Here is a 20,120-nt window from a genome sequence, read left to right on the forward strand (position 1 = left end):
ATAGATTTTCAAATTAAAAATTCCTTTTAAACTATAGTGTAATATGTATAAATGTAATTTAACACTTTCTTTTTAGTAAACGGTAAATTTTATATTTTAAAATAAATCAAACGGCTGATTTTTTTTTTTCTGATGTGAGAGAAAAGGAGATAAATAGAAAATTTTATTATTTTTTTTAATTTAAAATTTTGTTATAATGAATTAGAGAAATTTTATGAAATAAAATTAAAATTTAAAGATTTTTTAGTAATAAATTGAAATCAAAGGGTGAAAATGAAATAGGGATAAAATTAAGGGATGGCTACAAAAATTATCAACAATAATGCATATTCTTTAAAAAAAAAAAAATGGGCCATGGGACCAGGAGTAGGATTAGGGCTTTTCTCTACTGTGCAACTGAATGGGCAGTGGAGCTGCTTCTACATCTTGTTATAAGCAGTCCTTGTTAATTTTGCTAGGGTTTTTGATTGCCGCTTGCCGAAACCAGACTGTCGTATTGGGTACTTTACATTGGGATTCCGTTCTCCCGTTCTTTGCCACTGTGATTCTTATTCTTGTATTGGTGTTTCGCATAAATTTTTTCAGCAAGAGAAGAGGAAATTTTTGGCTTGAATGGGAAGCAAGAAAAGGAGTTCTGGTTCTGTCGAGGAAGTAGATAATTTGGTAGATTCTAACACTGAGAATGTAGCTTCTAATCCTCTTAAGAAGAAACTGAAGAAGTGTAAGAAAAAAGATGAAGAAACAGCACATGGGGATGCTCCTGCTGTTCCTAGTTCAGTAAAACCCATGGAAAGAAGGAAGGAAAGGAAGGCTTTGGACAAAGAAAGGCACCGCCTTGCTTTGGAAAATCAAGAATCAAAGCCTAAACTAATGGAAGTAGAAAAAGATGTTAATGAAACTCGGGGGCAGATACTGGGATCATCCAATGGTGATTTGCCTGAGTTCCATATTGGTGTTTTCAAGGACTTGGCATCAGCAGATGTTTCTGTGAGAGAAGCTGCTGTAGAGAGATTGGTGACAGAATTGCAGGCGGTTCAGAATGCATATGAGATGGTTGAGAATAAGGAAGTGATTGAAGGTGGATTGAAATTGGAAGCTGAAAAGGATGATGGGCTGAATAATTGTGCACCTTCTTTGAGATATGCTGTGCGTAGGCTTATTCGTGGTGCTTCATCATCAAGAGAGGTATGGTTGGTTGAATTGCATAGTGCAGTTATCAGTTGTTGCTCATTTGCATTTGCAAGACATTTCATACATTTATAAATTTACCTTGTGTGACCTCTGTTCTTAAATTAAATAAGGTATGTGTTCGCTTATTCTCATTTCCCCCAAAGTATCAAATATTAATCTTCCTCTTTTGCATAAATTCTTTTACAGAATACAAGCTATAGCATATGCAGAATGATTACTTTTATTTTTTACATTATTCGTATGTTATCTACTGCTGCTAACTGAAATTGGGGCTTATCCAGCTTTATGATACTTGGATAATTCACTCTGCAATATTTATTACAATAGCAATAAACTTACGTGGGCTGTCTATGAAGTGTGGTCATTGGCTAATTTTTTTGTAATGCATATTCTGGCTTGGCTTTTCCAGTGTGCAAGACAAGGATTTGCATTAGGTTTGACTGTGTTAGTTGGCACAATTCCTAGCATCAAGCTGGACTCATTACTGAAGCTAATAGTTGATTTGTTAGAGGTTTCTTCATCAATGAAGGGTCAGGTGAGCAAGAATCATGTTGTATGTGCTAGCTTGTTAGGCTGCTATCTGCAAGAGAAGAATTTCCTTAAGCCACTTCCCTGTGACATTGCAGGAAATAAGGGATTGTCTTTTAGGTCGTTTGTTTGCTTATGGTGCTCTTGCCCGATCAGGAAGAATGACCCAAGAGTGGATGTCTGATCAAAGTATATCTCCGAACATGAGCTCATTCATCAAGGAATTCATCAACGCTCTTCTCTCCCTTGCATCAAAGAAGCGATATTTGCAGGAGCCTTCCATTGAAATTATTTTAGATTTGGTTGAAAAGGTGTGTTATCCTAATCCTGATAAATGAAGAATACTGATTCTACATTTATTGTGGAACTGTCTCTTATTTGGTGGTACGTTGAATAGGTGTAACTGATTTGTGCTTCATAGTGCAGCTTATATCTCTTAACATGAACTCATTCTTACTGGAATGTAACTTTTTACTAAGATGGTATTTGGCATAGCTTATGGAAAATTAGTTTATTAAGCACTAGGAGCTTATAAGTTAATTTGAGCTTATAAGCATTTAAAATTTTAAGCAATTACATGTTTGATTAAAGTGCTTATAAGTAGGTGACACGTTTGGTAGAAAGCAGCTTATAAGTACATTTACTATTAAAATGACTACAAAGGGTATTAAGTTATTTTCTCAAATAATAAATTATATTAACTCAATATTTTATTATAATATTATCAAAATATATTTCAATCATATTATAATATGATTTAATTTTAAATTAAATAAACTAATGTTTTATGGACAAATATTTTATTAAAATTAATTAAAAATAATTATTCAATTCAATAAAACAATAAGGACATATAATGGAATTATAAAATTAAATGAAGGTAATACAATAAAACACTTGGTCAAAAATGAAAAACTCCTTTCCCCTAGCTTTTTTTTTTGGCTTACCTTAAACAAACAGGTCATCTTAAAATTGTGGCTTATAAGCTGGTTCCAAACACCCTCTAAATCAGCATTACACCTTATCTCATTTAATTTTTCATTGAAAGTAGTCACTTGTTGCAGTGGTGCTTAAGCTTTTATTACATTCACCAAATGATGTTCTCCAACTATGTTGGGACGATGTGCTGATGTTGTCTTACTCTTAGGTTTTTAGTTGTAAATTACATTGGACGATTGTCCTGTTTTTGTTTTCTAGACATTTAATAGTAAAAGCTGCCAAAATCTCATGGAAATCTTGAATTATCCATGTCTTTTTTTTTGCTCCTCTCGCTCTTTTTTAGCCTTGAATCTGTATTATCATCTCAGGAATGCTGTTGACACTTCATTGTTCAACTTTGCCAAATTTATTTTCTATCTTTTCCGTTTATGTATTGAACATCTGTTTGTATAATCATTCTACTGCTTAGAATAATGCTAGAGCTCTTGACGTGCATTCACGCTAATGTTTCCAGGCACTAGATAAACTAATTTTCTAAGCAAGTAAAGAAAATTAGTTCTTTTTCTTGTAATTTTTTACTGCACTATGTTAAGCTCCTTTTCTTCCACTTTGAATTAAGAACATGATATTTCAACCAATATCAAGATTCAAACTTTATCCAAAAACCAGGAAACTAACAATGGTAAGGACCTTTGTTCTTTTAGTTTTGACTATTCTTTTTCCTTTCCACTATTTATTATGCATGGACCTCTTCAAAGTTGTTTGGAGTTTCTTTTGCTTCAAAGTTGTTCCTTATTTCGCAAATTTGTGTATTTTGTGCATGTGATAAGGTAATTGCTTCATTATCTCTTGATCCTTTTACTGATGTCTTTTGATTGCAGTTGCCAACTGATTTCTTGCTGAATCATGTACTTGAGACTCCTGGTCTTCGTGAGTGGTTTGAGGGAGCTACAGATGTTGGAAATCCTGATGCGCTGCTTTTAGCCTTGAAAATTCGTGATAAAATTTCTGTTGATAGTGTGATATTCAGCAATATTTTGCCATATCCATTTACCCCTAGCAGACTTTTTGCATCAGACCATTTGTCCTCACTTGTTAACTGCTTGAAGGTGATAGTTAAACACATATTTGTGCAATTAAATTATTTCCTTAAATAAGCATATGACTTATGCAAAACATTTCTGTTTGTGGAAAATGGCAGGAATCAACTTTCTGTCAACCAAGAATTCACAGTGTCTGGCCTGTCCTGGTAAGTATTCTTTTACCTGATGCTGTTTTGCAAGTTGAAGATATGGTGTCAGCTTCTAATTCTCTTAAGAAGCATAAGAAAGGTCGCAAGCCTAGCTCTTCTGAAGAGGAAACTTCAAAGATTATTCAGAATTTTTGTGAGGTTATCATTGAGGGATCACTTCTTCTTTCATCTCATGATCGTAAGCATTTGGCATTTGATATTCTGCTTCTGCTCCTTCCAAGATTACCTGCATCTTTGTTTCCAATTGTTCTATCCTACAAACTTGTTCAGTGCCTTATGGATACACTTTCAACAAAAGACTCTTGGCTGTATAAAGTTGCAGAGCATTTTCTTAAAGAATTGTCAGATTGGGTTGGAAATGATGATGTCAGAAGGGTTGCTGTCATAGTGGCTTTACAAAAGCATAGCAATGGAAAATTTGATAACGTCACAAGAACAAAAACAGTTAAAACTTTAATGACAGAGTTTATGACAGAAGCAGGTTGTATGCTGTTTATTCAGAATTTAATGAACATGTTTGTGGATGAAGGTCACACTTCAGAGGAACCTTCAGATCAGAGCCAGACAACTGATGACAACTCCGAGATAGGTTCAATAGAGGATAAGGATTCAGGTAGTGCAATGGGAAATTCTGATTTTTTGAAAATCTGGGTTGTGGAGTCCCTCCCAAGTATTTTGAAATGTTTGAAGCTGGATTCTGAAGCAAAGTTTCGGGTGCAAAAGGAAATTTTGAAGTTTCTAACTGTTCAAGGTCTGTTCTCTGCATCTCTTGGATCTGAAGTTACATCTTTTGAATTACAGGAGAAATTTAGGTGGCCAAAAGTAGCCGCCTCAAGCGCCACTTGCAAGATGTGTATTGAGCAGGTCCAACTTTTGCTGGCAAGTGCTCAAAAGATGGAGGGGCCACATTCTTTGGCAAATGTCCTTGAGCCCAATGATCTTGGGTCTTACTTCATGCGATTCCTTAGCACATTACGCAATATTCCTTCCATTTCTCTGTTTCGACCTTTGAGTAATGAGGATGAAAAGGCATTGGAAAGATTGCAAGAAATGGAAACTAGATTGTCCAGAGAGGTATAATTTCTATCATCTTGCTTGCCTTTGGCAATACTAATAGTTCATGCTTTTGCATGTTCTAAATGTATTTAGAGTAATTACATGGCTGACCTGCATGGTGAATCTAAATAAACTCAAATATGTTTATGATATATTTATTCAATCTTACTCATCATATGTGTGTTGGGTTGCTAAAATTGAGAGAAGGGCTTTCGCCTTAAGTGTGAGAATGTTTTTTAAACCAGTGCTTAAAAATTGTTTTTTATGTGGACTTTGCCTTAGTAAAGTGCATTTGTTGGCGAGTCCTAAACTAATAGCTATTTTTTATCTTGTGAATTTGTGGGTGCTTGAAAGCTGGTTCTTTTGCTCTTGAGTCTTGCATTCATCCATTGTTTTTGAATCTTCCATCAGAGTGATGTGTTTTCTGTTATGCCACCCATTTACTTTTCTTAAAATTTCTCATCTGTTACTTTATCTGTTATTTAACATTGCCGGAGAATGTTTAGTTCTAACACACTTTAATGCTGTCAGGAAAGGAATTGTGGGCATAGTACAGATGTTAATAAATTACACGCATTGAAGTATTTACTGATCCAGTTGCTGCTCCAAGTGCTCCTTAGACCAGGAGAATTCTCTGAAGCTGTGTCTGAACTTGTCATCTGCTATAAGAAAGCTTTTGCAGCTTCTGATCTGCTTGACACCTCAGGAGAAGATGAATTGGATAGTGATGGGAGTCCTGAGTTAATGGATGTTCTTGTGGATACATTGCTTTCATTGTTGCCACAGTCTTCAGCTCCTATGCGATCTGCCATTGAACAGGTTTGCACAATTATGGCAAGTTTAGTTTCTTTGTATTTTATGCAAGAGTTTTTTCCTCGACTTGTAATTTGGGTTTACATTTTTGTGTACTGCTGTAGGTGTGCACTTTGTTACTATAACTATGATGCTATAATTAGGTTGAGTTCTTGATTAGTTATTTTCTTAAGAATCTCTCTAGTCATTTTCTTACTCATGGTATTTATCATTAACCTAATGACTTTAACTTGGGTTTTCTTTATGTTTTCAGGTTTTCAAGTATTTCTGTGATGAAGTGACAAATGATGGACTTCTTCAGATGTTGCGTGTCATCAAGAAGGATTTGAAACCAGCCAGACATCAGGAACCGGATAGCGAAGATGATGATGATGATGAAGATTTTCTTGGTATTGAAGAAGATGAAATTGATGAAGCTGAGATAGGTGAAACAGTTGAGATTGAAGAGCAGACAGATGATTCTGAGGCAGTAGTAGAAGCTGACGAAGCTGTCAAGGAATCACCTATAGATTCTGATGATTCTGATGGAGGAATGGATGATGATGCAATGTTCCGAATGGACACCTACCTTGCCCAAATTTTCAAAGAGAGGAAGAATCAGGCTGGGGGTGAAACTGCTCAATCCCAGCTTGTTTTGTTCAAACTTCGAGTCCTTTCATTGCTGGAGATTTACCTACATGCAAATCCAGGCAAGTACATTGTTGTTTTTGGTGAGATCAGCTGTCATTCTTGGATTAATGAGAATGGTCTATGAATTAAGAGCACTAGTATGATTCTTTATTTTCCTTTAGATGACTGGGTATTTGTACTGAAAACTCCTGCCACCTTATGCCATAAGTTTTGGTGAGATCTCCGGTTGAAATTGCAAGACTTGATTGTTTTGCAATTGTCAAATGTTTGTTTTTTTTTTCCCCCTTACTTTTCCCCCTTTGGAACAGTTTCATCACTCTCCCAATTGGCCAAACAACCAAATGACTAAATAACTACAGGGCTGTATCTTGATTTTATGTTTTTTTGTCTTCATTTCAGGCAAGCCTCAAGTTCTGACATTGTACTCAAACTTGGCATCTGCACTTGTTAAACCACATACTACAGAAATCAGTGAGCAGCTTGGACAGCGTATATGGGGAATCCTGCAAAAGAAAATATTTAAAGCAAAGGACTTCCCAAAGGGTGAAGCCGTGCAACTGTCTACACTTGAATCTTTATTGGAAAAGAACTTAAAGTTGGCATCAAAACCATTCAAGAGGAAGAAATCTGCAGTTCCATCAAAGAAGAAGCAGTCAGCCTCATGGAAGCGCCACAAAATGATTATTTCCCTTGCCCAGAATTCAACCTATTGGATTCTGAAAATCATTGATGCCAGAAAATTTTCTGATTCTGAACTGCACAGAGTTTTTGATATTTTTAAAGGGGTGTTGGTGGGATATTTTGACAGTAAAAAGTCTCAAATAAAATCTGAATTTTTGAAAGAAATATTCAGAAGAAGGCCATGGATTGGGCACCATCTATTTGGCTTCCTTTTGGAGAAATGTGGCAGTGCAAAGTCTGAATTTCGCCGAGTTGATGCGCTTGATTTAGTGATGGAAATTTTGAAGTCGATGGTTTCTTCTGGCACTGACGAAAGCAGCCGCAATGCATCAAAAAAGATGTTGAAAAACCATCTGCAAAAGCTCAGTCACCTGGTAAAGGAATTGGTGATGAATATGCCAGAAAACAAGTCAAGGCGGGCTGAGGTGCGCAAGTTTTGTGGTAAGATCTTCCAGATTGTGTCAATCCATGACATTACGAAATCATTCCTTAAAGAATTGGCCCCCGAGACCCAAGCTGCCTGTGAATTGCAACTTGGTGAGCTATTTCATAATATGAAGAAAGCCAAGGACAACCCTAAGAATTGATATAGCTAGTTCTCCTGAATATTATATAATTTGGGATTGCCTCAAGTTGCCTGCTATGTTCTTCAAACATGCCTATTTATTAGTCAGCATGTTATTTACTTGGAACAAATTGGACAAGATACTCTTAACAATAGAAGCATCAACTTACCTATTCGTATGATTATTTGAATCTTTTGGCAGCTGCTACTTTATAGTTTTTTCTTTTTTTGGTTTATTTAATATTCATCAAGTTTTCACAATGAATCCCATTAGGATTTTCAGTTTGAAGCCGCCTTGTCTTTTTAAAAAGGGCATGATATTGCCTTTGGCATTTTTGTTGAACGAGAACAAGTGGGGTTATTTACTTGTTTGGCAATGGAAAACTTTTAACCAAATTTGCTGTGGCTTTTTAATTTTTCATTTTTTGTCTCTTTATGTTGTGTCATCTTCGTGGATGTTGGACAGTATGTGTTGCACGTGTATCTGAACCTATAATTATATATGCAGTCCACGTTACAGGGAGATTGTTATGACAGCTCAGGGTGTAGAAGTGGAATTATGAATTCTACAGAAAACTTTAGCCTGCCTGTAAAAATATTAATTTGTCAGGCAAGAAGGTGAGAGAGAAGTCACAAGGAGAAACACTTCCACCGCCCAAAAGTGTATATTACCTCAGCACTAGAGCAGCATGTTTTCATCAACCGTCATTTGGTGAACTGTTTTTTTTTTTTAGTTATAAAATCAAGAGAGTGGAGGCTGGAACTTAACTCTGCTGGGGACAATAAGGTAAATTTTGTTAGGTGGTGTTGGGGCATTTCTTTTAGTTTTAAAGCCGGAAAGCAAATTTATCAATAGGATTTATTGTTGGGGAATGCGGCTAGCCGTCTTCTACAGATACTAGAATTTCATTTTGCATATATAAACAAATTGTACGCTTCTTTACAATAAGCAGTTTGGGTGATTACTTATGTTGGTGAGGGTCAAATAGGTCATTTTGAGATGAGAAAAATATCTTGGGCAACTTGAAAGCAACCCACTAGAATCTCTCTATGCGAGGAAAAATCTTCAAAGGCTGGCAATAGGTAATTAAGAGGAAGTTTCCTTAAGTACGTGACAACCTTTTAATTGCCAATGAATCACTTTGATTGCACCAAAGATACTATTTTTTTATTTATTTATGATTTAGATTTAAATTTTGTTAGAGAACCAAATTATTAAAATTAATTCCCTTTATTTTTCCCACTCTTCTAGAATCATTCTGGACCCACTATAGCTAGCTACTGGTAGCAATTTGTGACGCCACAGGAATTGGGATTAGTTTTAATAATTTTGTGGTGGGCATGGAAACTTCTCGCTCATTTTTGGGTTAACTGATTCAAACCATATGTTTGTCCTGTCAATGTGAAGAATTTCTGTCCATCATCTCTTTTTTTTTTCTTATCAAATCTTAAAGTTTGACTCCTTGTGGTTTTTTGGCTTCTTTTCACACATCCATGAAGCCAGGACCATCATTCGGTCGATGACTTGTGATGATAGTGTGACTAATCTATAAATAAATATTTAATCTCTTTTCATTTAAAAAAAAAAATTCTACACATACAGTATAACAAGGTGTACAAAAAAAAGAAATAATTCCTGCAGTCTCAACTCTGAAGCAAAGCATTTTTGAAGATGGAATGTAGTCCCAGCTTAGTCTTCCTAACGAAGGATAATAAATTGGCAATGCATCGAGCCAACTTCAATTTACACATTTTCCACAGGCACAAGGCAATCAAACCTTTTTTTTTTTTTCCTCCACAGGAGGCAATAATGTGTTTTTCCAATTCCAACCCAAATCAAGCCTGTCAAGCCCCAGTTTCACATATCCAATAGCGTTTCCTGTCCTGTCTCCTCTATCCCCCTCGCCTTGATGCACATATTAAGGCTAGTTAGAAATAAAAGTGGTCCTTAATACATTGCATATGCAGAGACCAAATCGAGATCTTCTGCCAAGGCAAGAATGTGCTTCTCAGTTCTAGGGAACACACAGCCCCTCCCTCTTGTGCAATGCTCAACAATTGGAACGGAACTAAAGTTGTCTTTTCTTTGGCACTTCTTTATAAGCCAATCACACCCGAAGAGAAAAGCAATGCTCAGTGAAGCTAAAAAGCTTGTATTAAGCGTTGTAATGTGTACAGAGTGATTCATTCTCCAATTTACTTCTTCCTCTAAAGCTCTTACCCATTTCCTAAACCTTTTCGTTACATTTTCTACCCTCTAACCTACAAATTTGGTCGGTCTTTTTACAGAAAACAAAATACTTCCAAGTTGCCTCCAGCCAATGTAACCCTACCACCAATTTTCCATCGATTCTTCACAAGTGCAACCAACAATCAACAGAATCGAGAACCCTCCCTGTACAAAACATTTTTTCAAGCCTCATCAGGCTATTTGCCAAATTTCAGGATATAGTTTTCCAAATCAACAACAAAATTCAGTACCTCTTCCATTCCCAAGTCAAATGGACCTCAAGAACCTATCCTGCAAAGCTTCAACGCATATTCCCACATCCTTCTATCTCAAAGTCTTTACGAATGTGCATCCTCAGAATCACTTCCGGAAGAGCTTCCTGAATCAGAATCTGCAATTTTTTTTTCCAACTCACATTTAGTGTTTGTGGCAACAGAATTTCGCAACATTACTCTTCAAGATTGATCAGAAGGATTTAAAATCATACCACTAGATGAGGAAGATTCATCACTTGAACTACTTGAGCTGCTAGAACTACTACTCGCATGGCCATTGTCCTTTTCAATCTCCACAGGAGGGAAACTGCTAATTGGGATCTCATCACCAATGTCCACATCCTCATCACCAGCATCACCTTTCTTTGGCTTCTTTGCCTCAGATGCAACATCCATCCTCTCATTTACAAGTGCCTCCTACATCAAATACCAATAGCAAATCAGAACATGCTATAAGTTCAAGTAATGCTGGAATTTAAGCAATGCTATCTATCTGCAACATTATGAAGAACAACAATCGAAATCAAGAGAGAAGTATACCTTATTGCCTTCGCTAGCAGTAGTGGCCACATTGTTGATACCCATTAATGCTTGACGCTTTATCTTGCTAACCATCTTCTTATAATTGGTCACAAACCGATCAAGCTCCCAGAGAGTCTCCGTATCAACAGCTTCAATATCTAGCTCAATCTCATCTCCCTCCTGCCTCAAATGCCCATTCCTCTTCTTTATTATCTGCACCACTTGCTCCATCTTCTCTTGAGGCAAGCTCTGCAGCCCAATCCCCAATTTGTGCTTCTCCTCAAGAGACATCTCTCTCTTGTTAGGATCTTTGGCTTTGGGTTTTGGTAGTTTAACAGGCTTCACTGGAGGAGCTCGCATTGGGGAAGGAGTTCGTACAGGCAATTGCGATGTAGATTGAGCGTTAGACCCACTTGTTGGCATTGATTTCCCAATTGGATCAGATTTAGGTAAATTTTGCATTATATTTTCCTGATCTTTTTTTACCCTGTCAATGTCACCACGATTGGGTATGTGATCCCATGAACTAGCTTGCACTTCTTGAATTTGCCCAGGCTCATATTCATGCACCTGATCTTGATCATCATCTCCCACTTTATCTCCAATGGGTCGGTACCATTCCTCAAATCTGGAAAGAAACTGCTCGGCAAGATTATGCACTTCGTGACCTTTAGGGTTGTACTTCATGGCATTGTTGAAGGTCAATCTCACATCAGCAGCAAAATCCATGGGCGAATCGTACAAAAATTTCCCCAATTTAGACTTGACGGTACCCAAATCCATAGGATTCTTGATTATATCAAAATAATCATGAAGCTTCATACCCTCAACATCCACCGGCACATTAAATACATGAGCATGCTTGTGCTTCATCAATCTCGTCAAAATCTGGGCACATTTCTTCATCAACAGGCCGTGCTCGGGTTGATTCGATCGCTTCATATCTTTGGCCCCAAATCCAAAATTTGCTGCTGGAAACGGTCGTTTATTCCCCAAAATTTTCTTGTTGCTGTTGGTTGTTACGATCGATTTCTTGTTCTGGAAATTGGAGCTAGATCTGAACTGGAACCCAGAGGAATCGATTCGATTCTTCAACTGCCGGATCTGTTCCAGCTCCGCAACCAAACGATTCTTCAGCTCCACCAGCTCCTTCTTCGAATACGTCGCAATATTAAACGTCATATATCCACCACTGTTGATATCGCTCGCCGGCCTCCTGTTTATCGAGGACGCGTCGTCTGATGCAGCGGGTTGCGTCAAGGCTGGTGGCCCATCGAAGTTGATGACAGGCTGAGCCGCTTGGAATTGCCTTTTTTTGGACAATTTAGGGTTAGGGTTAGAGAAAGGGACTTTGCCCATGAATTTAGCACCGCCTCTCGGCTGTGACTGCGTCCAATTCGGTTCGTTACGATTAGCTAAGACTGCAGACGCCATGAAGAGTCCGGTAGAATTCCGGCAGTTCTCTGGCGAGGGCTTCCCAATTTGGATGAACAAGAAATCATGAATCGTATAGAGCGTGCCCCCCACGCGCAACCTCTATTAACACACGCGCCACTGAAGTATTGATCTGCGAACTCAAAAAATTTTAAGGAAGAAAAAAATAACGACTAGAGAGATATGCGCTAAGGGTTAGGGTTTGGGGATTTCCCTGGTAAGAGCGAGGAAGATAGGAGGGCAAGGGTCGCTTCTTAAAGGCGATGAGATCTGCCCGGCAAAATATCGGGCAGGATCTTAACCGTTAAAATAATTTGATTGCTTGATCTGCAGCCCGTGAGGCTGACCGTGTGACCTGGCATGGACGGTTAAGATATGGAGTTGGGAATACGTGGCTTTGTTCAAAGCCGTTGGATGGAGAAAACTGGTTGGGATTGTGATTTGGTACTGTCGTGAATTTGGGTTGAATTTGTCGTGAATTTAGGGTTTTTGTGGAGATGGGGTCCACGGGGTTGATGACGTGGTAAAAGCCAACTGGGTGGTCCGGCGTGAGCGAGAAGCTGCGCGCATGTGATTTGCGAATGCAATAGCGAGTGCATATGAGAGAGGATATTTTGGGCAATTGCAAGTGAGATGATTGGACTGCTGTACACAGAGCTCAAATTACGAAATCACCCTTTGCTAAAGCACATGCTGACATGCACACACCCAAAGAGAAATTGTAAGGTAGAGTCAGGCAACCAACTCAGACATCGATTCAACCAATGAAATATTGACAGATAAGCAAATGAGGCCAAGTCAATAAAACTGTTCTTTTCATTGTCTTCTTAACTACAGTTAACGACGAGAATGGTGGGGAAAATTCCCGCCTTTAAGTTCTAAGCCTAATATTTTATATATTTATATATGTTTTCTTTTACAAACATTTGAATTTAATTTAAGATTTCACAATTACTTGACTTAAAAACTGAATGGTTTCATATAAATGAATTTTATAAAATTTTAAAAAATTTATTTATAAATTTAAATTTTTAATATTTAATTTAAATAAAAATTAATTTAAAATTTTTAATAATTAATTTTATAAAATTTATTACAATTAAATTAAATATCAAACTTAAAATTATATATATTTTAAATAATAAAATTATCTTTTATTATATTTTATTTTATTTTTTTATAATAAATATAAAATTTATTTTATTTGAAATGAATTTCATATTTAATATAAAAATTTAAAGGTAGAGTAAAAGATAAAAAAAAAAACCTTTTTTTTTAATTTAAAGATAAATAAAATATTTTATATTATTAAAAATCTTTTAATTCACGTTAAATATAGATAAAGTTAATCCCTCAATCATAGTTCATAATAAATAACACTCAATTTGTAACTTTCTTTTTTTTTATTTGTCACAAATTGTAGTCCATTTTCCTTTTTGAAATAGTTATTTACTTATTAATTTACTTATATGTCCTTATTCAATATGCGTTAAAAATGAAAATTTATTAATTTCAATAATTTTTTTGTTAATTACATGAAATTTAATTTTTAATAAAGCAATATGAGTAAGGGTATATTAGGAAAAATTAAAGAAAATCAAATGTTTTAACTATATTAATTATATTTTTAATATATGTGAAATTGAAAGTAAATGTAAATCTCTCTTTGTGAGACGGAGAAAATAATAACTAAATAATAAATTTTAGAACATGACAAACATTCTACAATATTGAATAGCATAAAAAAAAAGTAAAATTTATTAATTCCAATAATAATTTAGTAACACGAGATTTAATTTTTAAATAAAGCAATAAGGGAGGATGGTATATTAGGAGAAAATAAATAAATAAATAAAATTTATTGCTTTTAACTATGTTAACTACATTTTATTAATCCATGGGAATAAAAGTAACTTATATTTGTTGATAGAGGGAATAATAATTAATAAATTTTATAACATGATTTATGAGATTAAAATAAAATAAAGCAAAATGGTGAAAAATATTAATTAAGAAGAGCAAATAAAAATAGGGGAAATTATAAAAAAAAAAAACTTTGTGATTTAAGCCATTTTTCATTTCAGGATATGTAATTCATTTTGTGACCAATAGTACCCTAAGATTTTATACCATTAGCAAACAATGACTTTTTGTCTTCTCTGCATCAAAAAGTGCTGACATGAAAAGAAAGCTGATCACATAAAATATAAAATAATAAGAAAATTATAAAAAAAAGGTACTATGTAATTTTACTTATTTTTTACTTTAGAGTCTGAGATTTACTTTGTAATAAAGTATTACTATGTAATAACGTTTCGTTAATAAATTAAAATGTTTTATATACTGCTGTTAATTTTCATTGATGTGCATTAAAATAATATTCTTAATAATAAAAAAATTTAAAAAAAAACATAATTCACGCAATGCCAAGATATTTCATGGAAGAAAGAGATTTTATTCACTTTAGTAATGCTGAATCCATAAGTGAAGATATACTTATGTAGAGTTTTATATGAAGACTCTAACTTTTAAAATCACTATTACCAGATTTCTGAACCTAAGTTTACATTTTCACTTTTGGAATCATTATCAAGAATCGCTGATGCATGGCATAAACTCAATGATGAGTTACTGGATTAGTATAACTAAGAATTTGGATAAGAGTCACGATTTTGCCATTGAGTGGCTTGATTGAACCGGTGCTTTTGATTGGCTAGTCACTTGTTTCTCCATTTTATGAGGTGACTCATACATTTCTTCACTTTAAGCACAGCTTCTATTCTCATTGCCTTGAGGAGTTTATGGTTGAAGTTGCCCCCAAACTCCCTAGCACTTCTAAACATCATGTTAGATTATTCAAGCTTAGAAACATGGCCATAAAAAAATATTAAAATTGACAAATTGAGTTTTTCAAAGAGCAGAATATATATAAATTTTTTTATGGTATTCCGAAAATGAAAGATCTCAAATTCTGGCTGTTATTATGAGTTAAAAAATTTACTTGATTTGCTAACTGTATAAAACCTCAAGATATCACTTTGTCATAAAATTAATCACAGACCCTGAAGTGAAAATAAGTGAAACCATGTAATATTCTTTTATAATTTTTTCTTTTTTAATTTAACGTTAGCACGTTTTGACAAAAAGAATATGAAAAATTATTGTTTACTAGTGGTGTAAAACCTTAGGATATCACTATGCCACAAAGTGAATCATAAACCTTGAATTGAAAATTATTGAAATCACATGATACTTTTTTTTGTAATTTTTCCTTTATTACCTTTATGTATTTCATTTGTGCTTTTATGTTACTTATTTTACTAAAGAATCCATCTCTCTTCTTTAATTTTTGTAGAAATTCTGAACCCAAAATAGAGAGGTTCTATTACATACTAAATCTTGGGTTTATATATATAGAGATGGAAATTTTTTTAAAAGAAAATTAATATAGCAATTGATGAAAAATCTAAAATTAAAACTTTAAAAGAATCAAAATAATTAAAAAAATATATATATATATATAATCATATTTCTATGTAATTAAATAAGATTTATAAAAATATATTATAAAATTAAGAAATTACAAAATTTTTAAAATTATAAAAGAGAGTGATATATATTTAGCAAATTAACAATAAAAAAGATTAATTAAAGAATTAGGTTAAAAAGCAGGTTAGAATAGTGAAACATTACTAACTAAGAAGGATTCATATATATGGTGAAATATTATTGTTATTATTATTATTATTGTACTTTTTTTGTAATAATCTCTGATTGGTTTTCAAATTCAAAGATTCATAATTCTATAAATAATTTTAATATTACTAATCTAATTAAGAGATTATAATAAAATTTTCATATCACTTAAAAAAAATTGATTAATAAAATTCAAAGTTCAATCTAGTAGGAGTATTAATTGATTTTTGTCAACTTGATGAATGGTGACTGATGGGGCTGGTACAAACTTGAACTGTTGTTGTGCTTTGAATCTAGAACATTCCACAAGCCAAAGGTTGTTCTTCTTACAGGTTATTGGCATATGCAGCATGCACATTTTGACAAGCTTCAAAATTCCCATCAGGCTGATCTGTAAAAGCATCTTAATTAATTAAACAAATGGAAAAGAAAGACCTCCCAGTCTTTTATATATATATATATATATATTCAATTTCATTTGACCCATGTAACGTTCATTTTTTTTTTAAAAGAAGAATATTTCCCAATTTTTGAACAGTATCGGCACAATGGTTTTGGGCACAGGCTTAATGCTTATTTGACATTATTATTATTAAAATTACTGTTTAAAAAATTATTTTTTTAAATATATTAGTTAAAAAATATTAAAAATTAATTTTAATTAATTTTAATCATAAAAATATTAAAATAATAAAATTATTTATTTTAATAATATCTAAAATAATATTTTTATTTAAAAAGAGAGTTTCAATATCAATTCAATGCTAAACAAACTGTTAGTTCTCCCGGTGAGCCTTTGCCTTTTCACTCTTTCTTGGATATTTGGTTTCAGAAATCTCGCACAAGATTTAAACTCCATTTGTCTTATAAAAATATTTTATATAAAAAATAAAAAAATATTTTTATTATACTATTGAATTAATAATATATATTTATATTATATATAAGTAATTTTGTATTTTAATAAAATTAATAATTTAAAAAATAAAAAATGAATTTTCTTTTGAAAAAAGAAAATTATTTTACTTAAAAATAATTTATTTTTTTTATCAGTAAAATATTTTTTGTTAATTCATTTTTTTAATATTTAAATATTAAAAAAATATAAAAAATATTTTCTAACCGTGAAATAAAAGGAGTCTAATAAATCCTAATGATTTTCTTTAATAATAAAAAATCTTTAATTAATCCTGATAATTGGTATAATTCTCTAAGTCAATCATCTCAAAACATGCTAACAGTTTTTTTTTTTTTTTTAAATCAAAGCTAACAGTTTGTTATATAGTTACATAAATTCTTCTGCAAATTGATCATTGAATAATGTGATTTATATATAATTTTTCTGTTAAATTTACACTGAATAATGTGATTTTATAATCACTCTTGCTTGGAGCTTAGGTTCTTGTTGAGTCATTTCTTGAAGTTTACTTAAACAAGAAAAAAAAAATCATTTCCCCAAATAATAATAAAAACAAAGAGGGATACCCAGGTTTTACTTTAGTGGGTAGTTGGCTCTAATATAATAACCACATAGAATTTAGCATAGGAAGTGCCAAAATATTATTACTTACATCGGGTTAACTGAGAATACAAGATATAAGATGAATGATAGGACTCATTTATTAAATATATAGCTCTCATATAGTTGTATATTGAGTTTATAATAACGGATAAAAATTTCTCTATAAAATATTAGTAATTTAAAATTATTTATTTTTAAATTTAATTTTGATGCGTAAAAGCTGAATTGAAGATATCTAAATGTAAGCATTAAAAAAAAAATCACTTTATCTATCAAATGATTTGTTCCTTTCTTTACATCATCAGTTACTTTCTATCAGAAGCATATTAAATCACTTGAATAGCACTCTTTCTTTATTAGTTACACGTATATTTTAATCACTGTCAAATTGCAGTAAACAAACATATGTTATCCAATTAAATGTCTGTTCTGTTCTGATCAATATAATAAAGAAAGAAATTTGATCACAAGAAGAAAGAGATAACACAAGAAAAAGCATCAATGGAATTCTCACAGCAGATCTCTATATATTTAACATAAAAATAAATTACTGATATATATAAAAACTGGTGAGAGACTTTTTGCAGTAAATGACAGAGGCATGCATGGATTAGGTCACAAACACAACTGAAGGTTCACAGCAACAACCATCCAAGAGACAGCAGCAACATAAAGCTGCAAGGCTGCATATCAAACAAATAATAATTAATCTTTTAAAATTAATTCTTGTTCAGAACAACTGAGTTTTACTTAATTTAATCGTAATATCTAAACATGATATATTGAAATCGTCTCTAAAACTATGAGATGGTGATTTCAAAAACTTAATCAACTTTGAAATTAGCGGCAACTTAATTTTATATATTTTTTTTTTGTTTTGCAGAGAGGCAAGAAAGAGCAAGTTAATCTTAAAGAAAATATAGATACCATCCCTCAAGAAATCCAACTTGTTTTTGGGTTTGCGGTGGAGGAGCTGCATAATACTGAGGAGGAGCCATCACAGGAGGAGGCCCTTGATAAGCACCTGAAGGGTATTAATTAAGTGGCATAATATAAACCATTAGGCGCATGATCATGATTAATGATGAGGAATTAGATAGAGAAAGAGGTTTAAATTAATTAATTACCTGGTGGAGGGTAAGGATAACCATACTTGGAATCATTCATATTCTCAAGAAAAACTAAATACACAGAGCACTAGAAAGAGCTGATGGATATGGGATTTGCATATGAGGGTTTAGTCACCATAGCAAGTTATCTCTCTGTATGTACGTAGATATAGCAGTAAAGCAGAGGGAATGTATTGGGTTGAACGAAAGCGAAAGATGATGAAACATATGTCAAGATCAAAGTATAAACTTGGTGTGTTGTCTGGATGAATTAGAATATGTCCGTTTCCACACGGTTTTCTCTTTATATATGGTTTCTACTTGGTTGTAAAGCTAATCAAGTGTATATTTCACAATACAGTAGGTCATCAACTCATCATTTGAAACAACTAGTTTAAATCTATGGAAAAACTTTTATAGATTAGCTCAATCATGGAACAAATAATAATTTCATTTATTTTGTAACAATCTTATTTTTTTTATATAAAATATTTTTAATTAAACTATTAATTTATTACTATTTTATTCATTTTGTTAAATTAATATTTTTCATAATAATATTTTTTAAATGTATAGTATTTTACATGTATTATTTTTGTTACTTAAACTTTATTTTAAGAGAGCTATTTTAGAGTTGGACTTAATTGAAAGAAGAAATAGGAGTAAAGTGAAAAGATTAGAAAAGTTCAAAGATTTATTATGTATTTAAAAGTAAAAAAAAAAAAAAAAAATTCAAAACGTAGAAGTCCTCCCCCCCCCCCTCCCACTACTCCCTCCTTCCCCATCTTCTTCTCTTCTCCGGCGACCCACGCAGGCAATGGCGGCTATTTAGGCAACCACTGGGCGACTGTAGCACCCCATCCAATGAAGATCTGATGCAATTTTGGAGGAGAGAGAGTGATGCGAAGCGTCACTTTCCAAGCCAATTACGGCGGCTCTCGGCAGTGGCTGGACCTATCATCAGTGGCAAATGATGATAGGCAGCGAGTTTGGTGCCCATAATCACGAGAACTGAGTTAAGAGAAAATTTGTAGATTTGAAGCTTTTTAGTCAGATCCTGGATGATTCGAGAGTTAAATTGATGATTCGGGACCATCATTGAATTCAGCGCGATGAATGGGACCAACCCCACTCCAATTAGGCATCATTTGAAAAATGCGATTATTGAACGATCCAAATTGTTTTGTAAGATTTTCGAACCTTTTTTATTCTCACAAATTAAAAATAATTATATGATAATTTTTAACAATTTATGAGTTTCATTTAGGTATGATCGGATCGATGATAGCTCACTAGCACTTAGGACTAAATGACCCGATCTTGACTCCCGGTAGGCCATCTCGGAAGGTGTTCGTGCTTATAGTCATTTCCAGTATTTTTAGACATTTCAGATGCATTCCAGGTAGCAGAATTTGCAAAGGTAATCCATAACTCAACTTATGTAGCTTTTATCTTATTTAAGCTAGCTAATTAAATCTATAAAATATTAATGACTTGGTAAAATTAAGTAAAATGAGTTTAATTAATATAATAATAATGTAAAGGACCTCCAGGAATATTTTTATAATTTTTGAAGTGCTAAAAATAATTATTTTAAACTGTAAAGGAGTGAGAGACTCGAGTTAGAGTTTGAATGATTGAACTTAGATTAGGTTCTTGTAAGTCTCGGATGGGCAT

The 20,120-nt window shown here is 33.3% G+C and overlaps 2 protein-coding genes and 1 long non-coding RNA gene across 4 annotated transcripts; 1 reads left to right on the plus strand and 2 right to left on the minus strand.

The window, feature by feature from the left end:
• The first annotated feature begins 368 nt into the window (after nucleotides 1–368).
• LOC110640977 (uncharacterized) lies at nucleotides 369–7,840 on the plus strand. The gene is made up of 8 exons (XM_021792555.2): nucleotides 369–1,185; nucleotides 1,601–1,726; nucleotides 1,818–2,030; nucleotides 3,540–3,767; nucleotides 3,860–4,984; nucleotides 5,498–5,785; nucleotides 6,033–6,468; nucleotides 6,809–7,840. The coding sequence occupies exons 1-8, from the start codon at nucleotides 613–615 to the stop codon at nucleotides 7,675–7,677; spliced, it is 3,858 nt and encodes a 1,285-aa protein (XP_021648247.2). The 5' UTR covers nucleotides 369–612; the 3' UTR covers nucleotides 7,678–7,840.
• Nucleotides 7,841–9,205: 1,365 nt separating this feature from the next.
• On the minus strand, nucleotides 9,206–12,354 carry LOC110640978 (transcription factor GTE7). Of its 2 annotated transcripts, XR_002492203.2 has the most exons (4): nucleotides 10,701–12,353; nucleotides 10,373–10,577; nucleotides 10,137–10,276; nucleotides 9,206–10,050 (listed from the first exon to the last, which is right to left on the minus strand). XR_002492203.2 is itself a non-coding variant. In XM_021792556.2 (3 exons), the coding sequence occupies exons 1-3, from the start codon at nucleotides 12,114–12,116 to the stop codon at nucleotides 10,224–10,226; spliced, it is 1,674 nt and encodes a 557-aa protein (XP_021648248.2). In that variant the 5' UTR covers nucleotides 12,117–12,354; the 3' UTR covers nucleotides 9,206–10,223. The 2 variants fall into 2 exon arrangements, 1 of the variants encoding a protein (XP_021648248.2); XM_021792556.2 differs by having other exon boundaries at nucleotides 9,206–10,276; nucleotides 10,701–12,354.
• A 5,475-nt stretch (nucleotides 12,355–17,829) lies between these two features.
• LOC110646891 (uncharacterized) lies at nucleotides 17,830–18,692 on the minus strand. The gene is made up of 3 exons (XR_002493252.2): nucleotides 18,462–18,692; nucleotides 18,262–18,358; nucleotides 17,830–18,017 (listed from the first exon to the last, which is right to left on the minus strand). It is a non-coding gene; the product is annotated as an uncharacterized LOC110646891 (long non-coding RNA).
• Between the last annotated feature and the right edge of the window lie 1,428 nt (nucleotides 18,693–20,120).

Source organism: Hevea brasiliensis, chromosome 14 (genome assembly GCF_030052815.1).
Source record: "Hevea brasiliensis isolate MT/VB/25A 57/8 chromosome 14, ASM3005281v1, whole genome shotgun sequence".
Lineage (NCBI taxonomy): Eukaryota > Viridiplantae > Streptophyta > Magnoliopsida > Malpighiales > Euphorbiaceae > Hevea > Hevea brasiliensis.